The sequence below is a fragment of the Schistocerca nitens genome, chromosome 5 (assembly GCF_023898315.1).
Source record: "Schistocerca nitens isolate TAMUIC-IGC-003100 chromosome 5, iqSchNite1.1, whole genome shotgun sequence".
Taxonomy (NCBI): Eukaryota; Metazoa; Arthropoda; class Insecta; order Orthoptera; family Acrididae; genus Schistocerca; species Schistocerca nitens.
In genome coordinates this window covers 605,245,754-605,260,470 of record NC_064618.1, presented here as the reverse complement: position 1 = coordinate 605,260,470, position 14,717 = coordinate 605,245,754, and the positions used below count along the sequence as shown (strand labels likewise).

Sequence of the window (14,717 nt, the reverse complement as noted above, 5' to 3'; positions counted from 1 at the left end):
TCACTTTATTTTCTTCCCTACTTCATTATTCATATTTTCTCATCTTAGCTTGTAGTTTCAGTTTGTCTTTCCATTGTCTCTAACTAATTAACTTCTTCCTTTCCAACCTATAACTTCTCAGAATTTCAGATATTGTTGTTCACTTCAGTCTCACGCTATCTTTCCATCCCTTCCTTAATATAATATCTAGAGTGAAAATCCATTTATGATTTCCTTCTTTCCTTTCCTGTCTTTTCACAGATTAAGAATCTCTGGTTCTTTTATTCATTAAGACTTTTCAGGCTGCTGGGAGTAAAATATTTCCTATCGTTGTTCACCAGCAGTTTTATTCTGTATGTCCTTCATAACAAATAATAACAAAATAATGAGTGTGTACCATACCTCATTGTGTATTACTCGTGTGAGCTTCTAAACCACTGTAATTTGTCTCAATGCCTGCAATATTTACTTAAAAATGCATCTTTAGGAAATTATGTTCCCATTTTCTATAAAAAATTTCCAGAACAACATCAATTGATAGGAGATTATCCCATTCTTTTTTATTACTGACATTGTATTTATTTTTAAGGTTCTGTACCTCAATCAGTGAAAATGGAACTGTTGATAGTGTCACTTTTTTGTCTGTCTGTCTGCCTGTCTGTCCAACTGTTAAGAATCCTTTTTCTCAGGAATTATATCAACAAAAATAATCCGTTTTTGAAAATGTAAAGTATTAAATGAAACAACAAGTTTACTGTTACCACTCACCATTTTATTTTATTTTTTACACAACGCGTTTCGAAGGTTTAAACCTCAATCATCGGGTGGATTTACATTAGTTAGTATTACATATGTGTGTTCAAATGGTTCAAATGGCTCTGAGCACTATGGGACTCAACTGCTGAGGTCATTAGTCCCCTAGAACTAGTTAAACCTAACTAACCTAAAGACACCACACACATCCATGCCCGAGGCAGGATTCGAACCTGCGACCGTAGCGGTCTCGCGGTTCCAGACTGCAGCGCCAGAACCGCGCGGCCACTTCGGCCGGCACATATGTGTGTATGTTGTGTTACGATTTTGGAGGAACTTGTGGCACTGCCTAGTGGGGAAACAAGACACTATTTCAGAATATGGTTTTGGATAACTTTTGACAAAAAATTAAACTGATATCTAATGGTAAACTTTAATAAGTAAACTAGAGTACCTCCAGTGGTCACAGGTTCCTTTTTCTGTCATAACACTTCACATGTATACTGCCACATTTGTAAACAAATATGGCGTCTGGAATCAGCTGGGTGCAAGGTTCGTACAGCAGAAGAGAAGACATAATCGCAAAGTGCAAAGAATATACATCGTAACAACATTATTACAGAATAATCGTTTAAACCATTTGGGGGTGTTTGCAGATTTAGGAAAAGGGGAGAGTTTGGAAAAGTTGCCCAGAACCCCATCTCTGGGGAGACTTACCATATGGGATGAGTTGGAAAGACCGATTTTTGGGAACTGCACCAGATGAGATTTGAAAACCAGAGAGCTTAAAGGCCAAAGAAATTAACAAAAATTAAGGCCAGGTTGGTGGTGATCAGAACAAAGGATGTGTTGTTGTGCCAGTTCCTTCGTGCAGAGGTCTGAGAAACTGTTGTCTGGGGGAAGAATTCAGACGGCACCTGTGGTGTAACAGGGGAACAAGTACCAAGGTCGTGGCTGTCATGTTGAAGAATATGCTCACCAACAGGATATTGTGTGTTGGCAGTATACACCCCTTGCCTATGCCCATTCATCCTAACTAAAAACTTGATTGTAGTCATGCTGATGTAAAAAGCCAAACAGTGTTTATATAACAGCTGGTATATCACATGTGTCATTTCACAGGTGGCTCTGCTTTTGATAGAATATGTTTTGCCAGTTACAGGGCTGGTATAGGTGATGGTAGGAGTGTGCACAGGACAAGTCCACGGTGGGGATGGACTGGGGACTGATAACTGGGTTTAAAAGGCCAAACAGTGTTTACATAATAGCCGGTTTATGACATGGGTTGTTTGACAGGTGACTCTCCTTTTGATAGTAGGAGTATGTTTTTTGCCAGTTACAGGGCCGGTAAAGGAGCTGGTCGGATTGGTTGATGGGAGTAGAAGGAGCATAGGGACTATTCCGGAGAGTGGGAGGGCAATGAAAAGCTATTCTAGGTGTCGGGGGCAAAATGTCGCAAAGAACAGACCTCATTTAAAGACATTATTGTAGGAAGTCAGAGCCTTGTTGAAGTAGCTGACTAATACATTCAAGACCAGGATAATACTGAGTGACAGGTGGTGTACTCCTAAGTTGTTTTTTGGAAGGATCAGCAGTACCCGGATTGGATGTGTTGGCCCAGAAAATCTGCTTTTGAACTAAGCTGGTAGGGTGATTATCTCCATTGAAGGCTGAGATGATAATGGTGTACTGCTGTAAAAGAGTCTGCATCTGAACAAATACATTTGCCTCTAATGCCAAGGCTGCATAGGAGGGAATTTGACACTTAAAAGGATGGCAACTGTCAAGATGTTAGTACTGTTGTTTGTTAGTAGGTGTAACGTGAACAGCAGTGTGTAGCTGACCTTTGGTGAGAACAAGACTAGCATCAAGGAAAGTAGTGTGGGATTCAGAGTAGGACCATGTGAAATATAATTCCAAGAATTTCAACAGGTCAGCCTCATCTTAAGGCCATGTGGCAAAGATGTCATCAAAGTAAAAGTAGTTGTGGTAAGTATAAAGTTGATGAAGATGATCAGAAAGGATGTCATATGGTTGTAATCAGGTGGGTGCTGACTGAAGAAGTGTTCAGCAGCAGACAGACAATGCACATGGGGGATGTGGTATAGAGGAAGGTGGCATCAGTGGTCACCAGCAGGGTGTGTGATGGGAGTGGGTGGGCATAGATTTTAGACAATTGAGGAAATGTTTTGTGTCTTTAATATAGGGGGGAAGGCTTTGTACTATGGGTTGCAGGTACTGATCAACTAAGACAGATATGTGTTTGGTGGGTACTTTGAAGCCAACAACTATGGGCTCACCAGGGTGATTGGGTTTGTGGATCTTAGGAGGAAGCAAAAGGTGGGGTACATGGTTTGGGTGGGATAAGAAATTCTATGGATTGAGGTGTTATTCCTTATGAGCAGCCTGCAGCAGGGACTGCAGGTCAGTTTAAATCACACGCATATGCTGTGTAGAGATGTCAGACAACTGGTGTAGACTTTCACTTACATACTTCTGTCAGTCAAGTACCACAGTGGTTGATCCCTTGTTCACTGAGAGGATAATGATGTAGTCATCAAGTTTTAGGAAATGAAGAGCTTTGAGTTTAGCAGAAGGCAGGTTAGGGTCATGTTGTGGGGACATAAGAAAGGGCTGTGAAGCAATGCTGGATGTGAGACATTCTTGGAAGGCTTGTAAGGGATAATTTTGAGGTAGTGGTTTTCTCAGGAATGGTAGACATATCAAGCTGAAATTTATGTCATGTACTATGGTCTACAGTCCCTCAGCAATTGTAAAAATTTAAGCTTTTAAGTCAATGTAATCAAAAGATAAAGCCATTTATGTCACATACTTTGATACTTGCAAACTCACTCATCAAAATACATAGGGTACATTCTGTTGACCTAGAATCATGAAATTTGGCAAGCAGCGAGGTTTTACAGAATAAATGAAGAAAAAATCTAAAAATTATTAATTTGTAATTATATCCCATGATAAATTACTTTTTTGCCATTTGCTATGTGACTGTCTGTCTGTCCATCTTGTAAGACCCTTTTTGTCAGTAATTACAACATAAATGTGAAATTACACAAAAGATTTTAAACTTGAAAATAAAACATTCTCGAAGGTCTTGGAATTCCCAGGGCTGATATCTTGCAAATATTGATTTCAATAACAGGTAAAAATCATCAAGATTCTCAGTGGATATACATAATTAAGTTTGTACAGGACCCTTAGTGTGCGAGTCCTACCTGCACTTGGCCAATTACTCTCTATAAAATTATGTTTGTGGTTATGAGCCTTAATCACAAATAATCTTTTATTCACATACTATTTTTTGTACTGTAAACTGTTCTGTGCTAAAGAAAGGCTTACCGTTTCATAGATAGAGAATATGTGTTTGACATAGGCATCAGTGAAAGGAATTATAACTACCAAATTGGATATATAACCACAGAGCACTTATCAGATTTTGTAGAAATCATATGAAAGTTTGTTGACATTGACTAGAATACAGAGCACTCTCAACTGAAGTGTACTGTAAAACTATATACAGTCTTTCATTTTTTTATAACATCCTAGTCTATTAGGAATATATATACCAAGTGTCTTGACAGTATTGTTAGAATTTTTAAATATTACAATTTTTGGGCAAATGATTAATAAACTCTATAAATGAATAATGCAACAAATTGCTATGCATCATCATCCTAAAACTGGTATGGAAAAAGATGCAGATGAAGTTAATTAGTTCTTGAACATAAGGCAGCAAATATTAAACCTTATTAGGTAGAAAATTTCTTGTTAACTGTTTGGGCTAATAATTTATTTTTTGTCAGTCAAAGATGTAAATTTTTGTAATTATAAAATTTATTTTGATCTTGACTGAATTAATGTCTTGCTATTACATAGACTCTGTTTCACAATTAACAGACATTTTTATCAGGCCAAGACACTCTGCGTCATGGTTGAAATTGCAGGAGGCGAATATAGAATTGATCTCGTGTAGCATGATTAACAAACGATTATCATTGTGGTGTCAGTTAACAGGTGCTTTCAAAATTTTAACCTTATACTGTCTTTCATTCAGATCATTTTGGGTGCCCATATCCAATTTGTTTTCGATTCAAGTTTTCATGCAGTTTTATCAGAATTCAAATAAAACTACACTGGTTTCCTGCCAAGTGAAGGTAATGTACACTTTTTTTGGAGAGCTGTCTTCTGTTTCTGGCATATGCTGATCAGTATTACTACACTCAATTGAAGGACAATACAAATGAACTGTGTTCTTCTTTTGGAAGTAGTACTACTGGCATCAAACTGCTGAGGTAATGGACACTAAACTCAAAAATTTAGGGAATAATGGTGGGCAATCATCAGACATGTATACAATGTAATAAAATGCTGAAAAATATTTCAGTCTCACTTAGAAAATTTATTTCACAGGTGAAGCAAATGCCATTGGCAGTGAAACCACCAGAACTTGAATCGAAAGGTTTGGAGGAGGGTCAGTTATTAACTACGGTTGCTTTGGAAGCTGCTACAACAGAACCATTGTCTGTTTCTGCAGATATCAAAGGCACGAGCGGCCCAGCAGTGAGTGCAACAGTTGAAAGAAGTTCCCAAGAATCATTTGAGTACAGTGAGGAATGTTACAGCCGACTAACTGCTGAAGATTTTCCGTTTGGCGACCAAGGTTCTTTTGTTCTGGAACAAGGAAAATTATGTGCATTCACGGATAGTGAATTAGAACTCCCTTTTGAAGAAGATGCAGAAAGTGTTTACCTCGATCCCCAAGAAAGACTGTTTGAGAATGAATTTCCTGAATGTTTGAGTCAGGCAGCTATGATAAAAGAATACAAACCTGTTCAACAATTGACCACTGTAGCTGGGGAAGATGTCTGCATATGTTCAGGAGTGTGCACATGTTCAAGTGGAGGAACTTCACCAGTGGAAACAGAACCACTTTTAGGAGCAGAAGTTCCTGCTGCAACAGAAATAGCAGCATTTGATGAAAAAGTTTCAGATGTGTCACCTGTACAGGTGGCACCAGAAGAACCAATGGTGCTGGGAGAAGGAAAGGTTATAGAAGAAAAAGTAGCTGCCACCCCTGGAAAAACAGTTTGCTCGTGTTCAGGAGTGTGCACGTGTTGTGCACAGTGCACAGGAATTGCACCAGTTAAAACAGAAATACCTATGGCGTTAGAAAAGGTATCTGAGGAGTCAGTTACAGAAAGTTTGTACACAAGAATTTCAGCAGAGGACTTCTACTTTGGTGATCCAGGTTCCTTTGTATTAGAGCCGTCTAAGACCTGTGAATTTACAGACAGTGAACTAGACCTACCATTTGAGGAGGAAGTAGAAAGTGTAAATCTTGGTTCATCAGAAAGATTGTTCATGGATGAATTTCCTGGAAGCGCTAATATACCTCCTTTAATTGTGCAACCTCATGTTGTGCTGGAGTTAGCTCCTGTAACTGCAGAAATCCCTGGCACAACAGCAATAACAGCATTTGATGAAAAAGTTTCAGAGTTATCACCGGTAGAGGTGACAGCAGAAGGACCAACAGTGCTTGGCAAGGGAGAGATTATAAAAGCTGGGTGCATATGTTCAGGAGTTTGCAGATGCACAAGTACAGCAAGTGCACCAGTTGAAAAAGAGCTACATTTGCCAGAAGAAAAGATATCATTGGGGTCATTTACTGAAAGTTTATACACCAGAACTTCAGCAGAAGACTTATACTTTGGTGAGTTTGGTTCTTATGCTTTAGAAGGGCCTTCAAAGATATGTGAGTTTACAGAGAGTGAGCTAGAACTGCCATTTGAGGAGGAAGTGGAAAGTGTATACCTTGGGTCGACAGAGAGGTTATTCCAGGATGAATTTCCTGGAAGCACTAATATACCTCCTTTCATTGTGCAACCTCATGTTGTGATGGAGTTAGCTCCTGTAACTGCAGAAATCCCTGGCACAACAGTAATAGAAGCATTTGATGAAAAAGTTCCACAGTTATCACCGGTAGAGGTGACAGCAGAAGGACCAACAGTGCCCGACGAGGGAGAGATTCTAAAAGCTGGGTGCACATGTTCAGGAGTTTGCATATGCACAAGTACAGAAAGTGCACCAGTTGAAAAAGAACTACATTTGCCAGAAGAAAAGATATCATTGGGGTCATTTACTGAAAGTTTATACACCAGAACTTCAGCAGAAGACTTATACTTTGGTGAGTTTGGTTCTTATGCTTTAGAAGGGCCGTCAAAGATATGTGAGTTTACAGACAGTGAGCTAGAACTGCCATTTGAGGAGGAAGTGGAAAGTGTATACCTTGGGTCAACAGAGAGGTTATTCCAGGATGAATTTCCTGAAAATGCAAAATTACCTCCTTTCAGCATGGAACCTGTTACCATAACTGATGTAGTGTTGCCCCAAGCAGTGCTTGAAGTTCCAGAAACAACAAGTGAAACTGTTCCTGTGGGAATGATTACTCCTTCGACAGGTATAGAAGCTCCAACAAGACTAGAAACTCCAACAAGATTAGAAGCTCCAACAAGACTAGTAGCAGCCGAAGGTTACAGGATTGAAAGGGCAACAAGCAGTACTGGAGAACTTCGTGATGAAATTTATTATGATGTTCTTGGGAGGACAGCAATGGAACCTGGTACAGAACATATTGTTGCAGAAGTTTCATATATGCTTGTGGAACCACTGGAAGCTATCAGAAAGATGGAAGATGAAATTATGTCTGAGATTCCAAGAATACTGTCACAGCTACTAGCCAAATGTGAAGGTTCACCTGAAGGAAAACCAGAACTGTCTGAGATACAGCATGTTTTATCTGAAGTACTAGCAAAATGTGCAGCTGTAGATGCTGATAAGCAAACAATTATGGAAAATGTTATTACTGAAGTACTGACAAAAGGTGAAGGAGGACTAGAGGCCGGTGATGTACACGATATTTTGAAAGAGTTGATAGGAAAATGTGAAGGTACAGTTCCAGGAGCATTACAGATACCTGATACAATTATGGTTACAGGAGGAACTGAAGCACCTGATGTCAAGGCTATTCTGTCAGGTGTTATTTCAAAATGTGGAGATAAAGGTAAAATAGAACCATTTGATATAGCTCGAATATTATCTGAAGTGATCACATCACAGGTCGCAATTCAGTCTCGGGCTGGAGTTCCAGAGCAGCTTGTAACTCCACAGGTACTTGAACTGTTACCTGAGGGTGTTATTCCTCCTGAACAACAAGAAATAAAACAGAAGCGTGTTTGCACTTGCGCCTCATCCCCTAAGTATGGAGTAATTAAAGATACAGCTGTTGAAAAGACAGAACCACAGGTGCTGATTCAGGATACTGAAGCCTTTGTATCTGCAATTGAAGGTCCATCTGCACATGAAGAACATGTCATGCAAGTTGCTGCAGTTAGTGGCTCAGATGCATCATTCGAATATAACGAAGATAGTTATAGTAGAGTAACAGCAGCAGACTTCCCATTTGGTGAAACAGGTTCCTGCATATTGGAACCTCCAAAGGAATATGGATTTACAGACAGTGAACTTGAGCTACCATTTGAGGAAGAAGAGCCTATTGTAGAATTGGGACCAGAGGAAAGGCTATTTCAGAATGAATTTTCCGGAGTAGTAACAGCAACTCATAAACCTCCCACTATAACCACTGATACTGCAGAAGAAGCTTTCGTGCCTGAAGAAGTTGCAGTTACAGTTGGAGTTCCAGGTACAGCAGAAGAGCCAGAAGGAGAACTTCCAGGTACAGCAGAAGAGAGAGAGGTGCCTGAAGAAACCACAGTTACAGGGGAAGTTCCAGTTACAGCAGAAGAGCCAGAAGAAGAAACATTTTTTGAAGCTATTGGTGAAACACTACCTGAAGAGAAAACTATTGGAGGTAATATCTTATTTTTTCTTTGACTAAATTACTGATATATAATTCTACAACAACAGTGTTACGAAAAGAACAGATTGCTACTCAACACATAGATGAGGCATTGAGTTGCAGACAGGCACAATGAAAAAACTGCTAAACATTTAAGCTTTCAGATAAGAAGGTCATGCCAAAATAGAAAACATACACGAACACACATTCACATGACCACAACTCACACATACATGGCCACTGTCTCTGGCTGCTGTGGCCTGTCTGTGGACTGTGACTGTATTTGAAAAAAGTGAGGATACCCTATCTACATCCCTCCAGAACCTCAACACCTTCTAGCACATTCACTTTATCCAGTCCTCGTCAAACCAACAACCCCCCTCCTTCATATTGCCAACAACCCCCCTCCTTCATATTGACTTCCATTTCAAGGATGGCTGCATCAGTACTTTCATCCACAACAAATGTACCAACCATCAACAATAGCTCCACTTCAACAGCTACCACTCGTTCCATACCAAGAAGTTCCTTACATAAAGCCTACCCACCCTTGAGTGTCACATCTGTAGTGTTGAGCAGTTCCTTTCCATATACACCCATGGTCTCACTAAGACTTTCACAAACCAAAATTCCCCTCCCAACGTTGTTCTGAAAAATATCTTCCATGCCTTGTCTCTCCAGTTACCTAGCACCACCTACACACCCACTGCCTGATTGCGAAGAAGCACTCCTTTTGTGACTCATGCGAAGGAGCACTCCTTTTGTGACTCAGTACCAACCCACTATGCTTCGACTGCACCCACAGTGGTATTCTGTTGTCCACTGAACCTACACAATATCCCAGTCCATCTCAATCCACCCCTGCTCCCAACCTCTTGCCTCATTGCTCATATCCTTTCAAAAGACCTAGATGCAATTCCTGACCCTTACATCCTCCCACTACCATCTATTCCAGTCCTGTCAGCAGAGGTAGAGCTACCTGTGAAAGCAGTCATGTGGTCCACAAACTAAGCTGCAACTGTGCTTTCTATTGGGGCATGACAACTAACAAGCTGTCTGTCTACATGAATGGGCACTGCCAAACTGTGTTTCAGAGACAGCTGGAACACCCAATTGCTGATCATGCTGCCTTACCTAACCGGATGTTCTTCACTTCAGTGACTGCTTCACAGCCTGTGCCATCTGGATCCTTCCTACCAACACCAACTTTTTTTTAATTGAATAGGTGGGAACCCTTTCTATAACAAGCACTTCATTCTTGTAAGCCCCTGGCCTCAACCTTCACTAGTCCCTGACCTCCACCTACCTATCCCTTTTCTTGCTCCCTCTTCAGCACTACACACACCTTCCTTTCCACCAATGTAACTACTAGTCTTTTTCCCCTTCTCACATCTCTCCTCTCCCCTCTTCCAACACACCCCTACACCATCTCAGGGGAAGCACATCTTCCAACACCCCTACCATGTTATCCTTCCCCTTCCTCTTCCTTACCCAGTCCACCCACCCCAGCTTGTTGCCTGTGGCAGACACTCATTGTCCACAGTCAGGACACAATGGCTAGAGACAGTGGCCATGTGTGTGTAAACTGTGCTTGTGTCATTGAGCGTGTGTCTTTTTTTCCAAAAGAATTTTTTGTCCAAATCGTTTAATGTTCACCAGTCTTTTCATTGTGCCGGTCTGTGACTCGTGCCTTCTCTACATGGTGAACAGCAATCTGTCTTTTTCCATGATATTTTTGCTATTCCATTCTGGACTTTCCACTGTTTGATACTGATTCTTTTACGCAGTACTCTTCGGATTGGTCTGATGCAGCCTGCCACAAAACTGCTCACTTGTTCAAATGTCTACATCTAAGAGTAGCACTTACACCTTATGTGCTCAATTATTTGTTGGATATGTTCCAATCTTTGTTTTTCCTTACAGTTTTTACTCTCTGTAGCTCTCTTAAGTATTACAGAAAATACTCTTTGATGTCTTAACATATGTGCTTTCCACATGTTCCTGTCCTCACTGATCCTGTGGAGAACCCTCATTTCTGATCTTAACTGTTCACCTAATTTTTAACATCCTCCTATAGCACCACATCGCACATTCTTTGACTCTCTTCTTTTCAAATTTTTATGCAGTCCATGATTTACTTGCATACAGACTGTGATCCAAACAAACATTCTCAGAAATTTTTCCTCAAATTAGGGATGACATTTGATACTAAAAGACTTCTTTTTGTTGTGTCTTCTTTTGCATGTGCTAGTATGCTTTTTATGCACTGCTTTCTTTGTCCATCATGTTGTTTTACTTCCAAGGTAACAGAATTCCTTCACTTCATCTATGTCCTGATCCCTGCTTTTGATGTTAAGTTTATCACTATTCTTATTTCTGCTACTCCTCATTGTTTTAATCTCTATTCAGTTTACTCTCAACCCATAGTGTGTGCTCATTAGACTGTCCATTCCATTCAAAAGATTCTGCAATTCTTCCTCAATTCAACTAAAGAGAGCAATGTCATCAGTGAATTCTATCATTATGATCCTTTCACCCTGAATTTTAATCCCACCCTTGAATCTTTCTTTACTTCCATTATTAGTTCTCCTATTTATAGACTGAACACTAGGGGTGAAAGACTGCATCTCTCTCTTATCCCCTTTTTAATCTGAGCATGTCATTCTTGGCTTTCAATTTTATTGTTTCCTAATGGCTCTTGTACATGTTGTATATTACTAATCTTTCCCTACTCCTATTTTTCTCAGAATTTTGATCATCTTGCACCATTTTACATTGTCAAACACTTCTTTCAGGCTGACAAATCCTATAAAAATGTCTTGATTTTTCTTCAATCTTGCTTCCATTATCAAGCACAACATCTGTCCTGTCTGTCTGGTGCCTTTACCTTTCCTAAAGTCAAACTAAACATCATCTAACAGATTCTCAGTTTTCTGTTCCATTCATCTTTATAATCTTTATTGCCAGCAACTTGACTGCATGTTCTGTTAAGCTGATTTTCTACATTCCTCACCTTAACTGCACTTGCTATTTTCCAGATTGTGCACGATATTTCTCCAAAAATCTGATATATGACTCCACATTCATAGATTTGACAAAACTAACTTGAATAGCCATTTAGTTACCAATTCATTCAATGCTTTTAGAATATCTGAAGAAATTTTATCTGTGTTTTATAGCTCATTTGATTGCAAATCTTCCAAAGTTCTATTAACCTCTGACATTAGTCCTGAATTCCCTATTTTTTCCAAACCAACTCTCATTTATTTTTCTGTCACATCATCAGACAGTTCCTCCCCTCATGGAAACCATCATTATAATATTTCCACCCACTGACTCTCTCCTCTGTGTTCAGCAAAGGAGTATCTCTTGCAGTTTTAGTGTTTAAGTGTTTGTTTTTAATGTCACAGAAAGTTTTTTGAATTTTCAATATGCTTAATCAGTCCTTATGAGAAACATATCATTATACTGTTGATAACCAAATCCTATTGGAGGTGGCTATACAGGAAGCATTCCTACACAGGCTGTATCTATCTATATTGTGTGTGTGTGTGTGTGTGTATGTGTGTGTGTAATGAAAAAGCATAGGGGAGTCTACCATCTGCCAATTACATGAATGAGAATTCCATGGTTGGCTCCCCACTTTCTGCTGCTCTAGTTTGTTGTAATTCATTTTGGATACAGAGTCAAGACATGTTTATACAAAGTCTTCAGCCACAGTCTTCATCAGCAAAATAGAAACACTCACATTCATATACACAAGCAAGCACACCTCATGCACACATGACCACCAATTCTGGCATTTGTCAGCAAGCTACCTGGAGCCACAAATTTTCAAATCAAGTTTGAAAATCTACCTTGCAGCACAATGCTCTTTTCCTGTTAGGAGTTCCTCACAATAGTTCAGTGTCATGCATTAGTTATGTGGAAGCTCATAATTTTTTAATACTTCCGTCAGCATTCCATGGTTGGTCGGTTGGTTGGTTGATTTGGGGGAGGGGACCAAACAGCAAGGTCATCAGTCCCTTTGGATTAGGGAAGGATGGGGAAGGAAATCAGTCATGCCCTTTCAAAGGAACAGTCCTGGCATTTGCCTGGAGCATAGAGAAATCATGGAAAACCTTAATCAGGATGGCTGGACATGGGTTTGAATCATCATCCTTCCAAATGTGTGCTAGCCACTGCATCACCTCACTTGGTAGCATTCCATGAATTACGTAATGACTCATTCCCAATTTAGTAACATTGACACACAAGGTGCCACAGAACTTTAAAAAAAAAGAAAACAACAGTAGATATACACAACTACATAGTATGACAGAAAGCAAGAATTTTTTCAAGGAATAGCTTTTGTGTTAACTTTAATGTTTACTTATTAACCATGTAAAAGCAAACAATATGTGACAGTGTAATTATGCTTAATTATTAACACAACTTATAGAATACATTCCTGACTGCTCTGTTAATATATATGCAGGTGGATGAAGGGGGTAGAGGGATTTGGTGCCAGTATTTTGAGGGGTATATGGCAAAGAGTGTGTCGTGCACTGCCAGAAAAGCAGGTGTTGTGGAGGTTCCAAATAGAAAAGATGTTAGAGACAGACACATTATGTTGAGCAAGGTGCTCCACACCTGAATGTTCTAGTTTGCCCTTATTACAGTTCAGCAGAGGTAACTAATTCAGATGAATCATTTGGTTATGGTCTTACCCAAGTGGTGTGCTGTACACTTGCTGCACTAAAATTAGTAGATGATATGACTGCTGTCACAGGTGACCCTCCTCTCATGAGATAGGAAATGTCAGTGACATCATTGAAAAAGGGTAGGATGAAGTATATGACAGTTTTTGCACCTGTGTCTCCCATTGGTATGGGCAATGATATTGTATAGATTGGTTGGATGTTGGGAAACTTCTTTGAGAGTGGTTGGAAAGCTATCAAGTTATAGAACAGGGGTATATTCCTCTTCCAAAGGACAACAAGAAGAAAATAAAACTTTTTCAGAGAATTAACTCTGTTGTTTCAACCCTCTCCTCGGTGGCTGATCAGCAACTGCACTGGGTATGCACACGAAGGCACAGAAGATTTATAGACTAGGCATACTACCATAGGGAAACACAGTGACTGTCTTGTATACGTTTCTAATTAAATATTTCAACCTTTGGTCATTCAATCAGTATTATTGCCAGTTTTGACTTATTACTAAGTCATCATCATATGATCTATTTATAAAGAAAGAGGTAAATAGTAAAATATTACTAAACTAAACTGCAAATCAAACTAATTACTATGTGCAGCTATCATACCTCATCAACTGAACAATGTTTGAGAGGTGCTAACATTGTTAAACATATCTGCCCTCTGATTCTTGGAACTATTAGCTACATAATATTATAAATTTGACAACTCATAAATTGCAAATATACAATTTAAAATGTTATAAAAGTAAAACTGACTGTTAGATAAAGACTTACCAGAGTAAAATGTTTTATGTTATCAATATATTTAATATTATTTAAGTGTTGCCTCTCTCCTATTACATGGTTAATGGTAGCTTCCAGTTCCAGCAGGTGTAGTGCAGATACAGTTAAATTGTGGGTGCCTCTCCAGGCCTCTTCAGTTGATGAGTCACCGTGTAATTATGTGTAGAAGTTAGATTGGTTTATAACATAGTTTATTTGTATTTTACTATCCCCCTTTTTATTTCTTTTTAGCAGAACTTCTGAGTAATAACTTGAAACTCATAATGTTACCATGTAAGTGATCTGAAGCAGAAATGTATGTAATAAAAAATTATGCTGAAGATTATGCAGTATTGTAGCCAGTTGATACTTCTGGAGCCAGTGCCTTGAAGATTCTTGTGGGTATGGTGAGTGGTGCTTTGAACATCGCCACAAATGAAGAACCTCCAGGCCATTGACCATTGAAGGCCACCAGGACAGTGTTATAAGCGGTGGGCACCTGGGAACTGGTCTTTTAGTTCAGGATTATTTCTAGTTGCTAACTGGTGCCATACATTACCCTGAGTTGTTGATAATTAGCTCAATTGGGAAAAATTCAGTGTACGTAGATGCACGTCTGTGTCGGGTCCCTATTTATAACTAGTTGTATCT

General features: G+C 39.4%; 1 protein-coding gene across 1 annotated transcript in view; it reads left to right on the top strand.

The window, feature by feature from the left end:
• Positions 1-14,717, top strand: part of LOC126260604 (uncharacterized) — a 216,449-nt gene that overhangs the window by 126,811 nt on the left and 74,921 nt on the right. Inside the window, exon 5 of the mRNA XM_049957941.1 lies at positions 5,161-8,617. Coding sequence (XP_049813898.1) covers positions 5,161-8,617 — 3,457 coding nt within the window. The remainder of the gene's footprint in view (positions 1-5,160; positions 8,618-14,717) is intronic.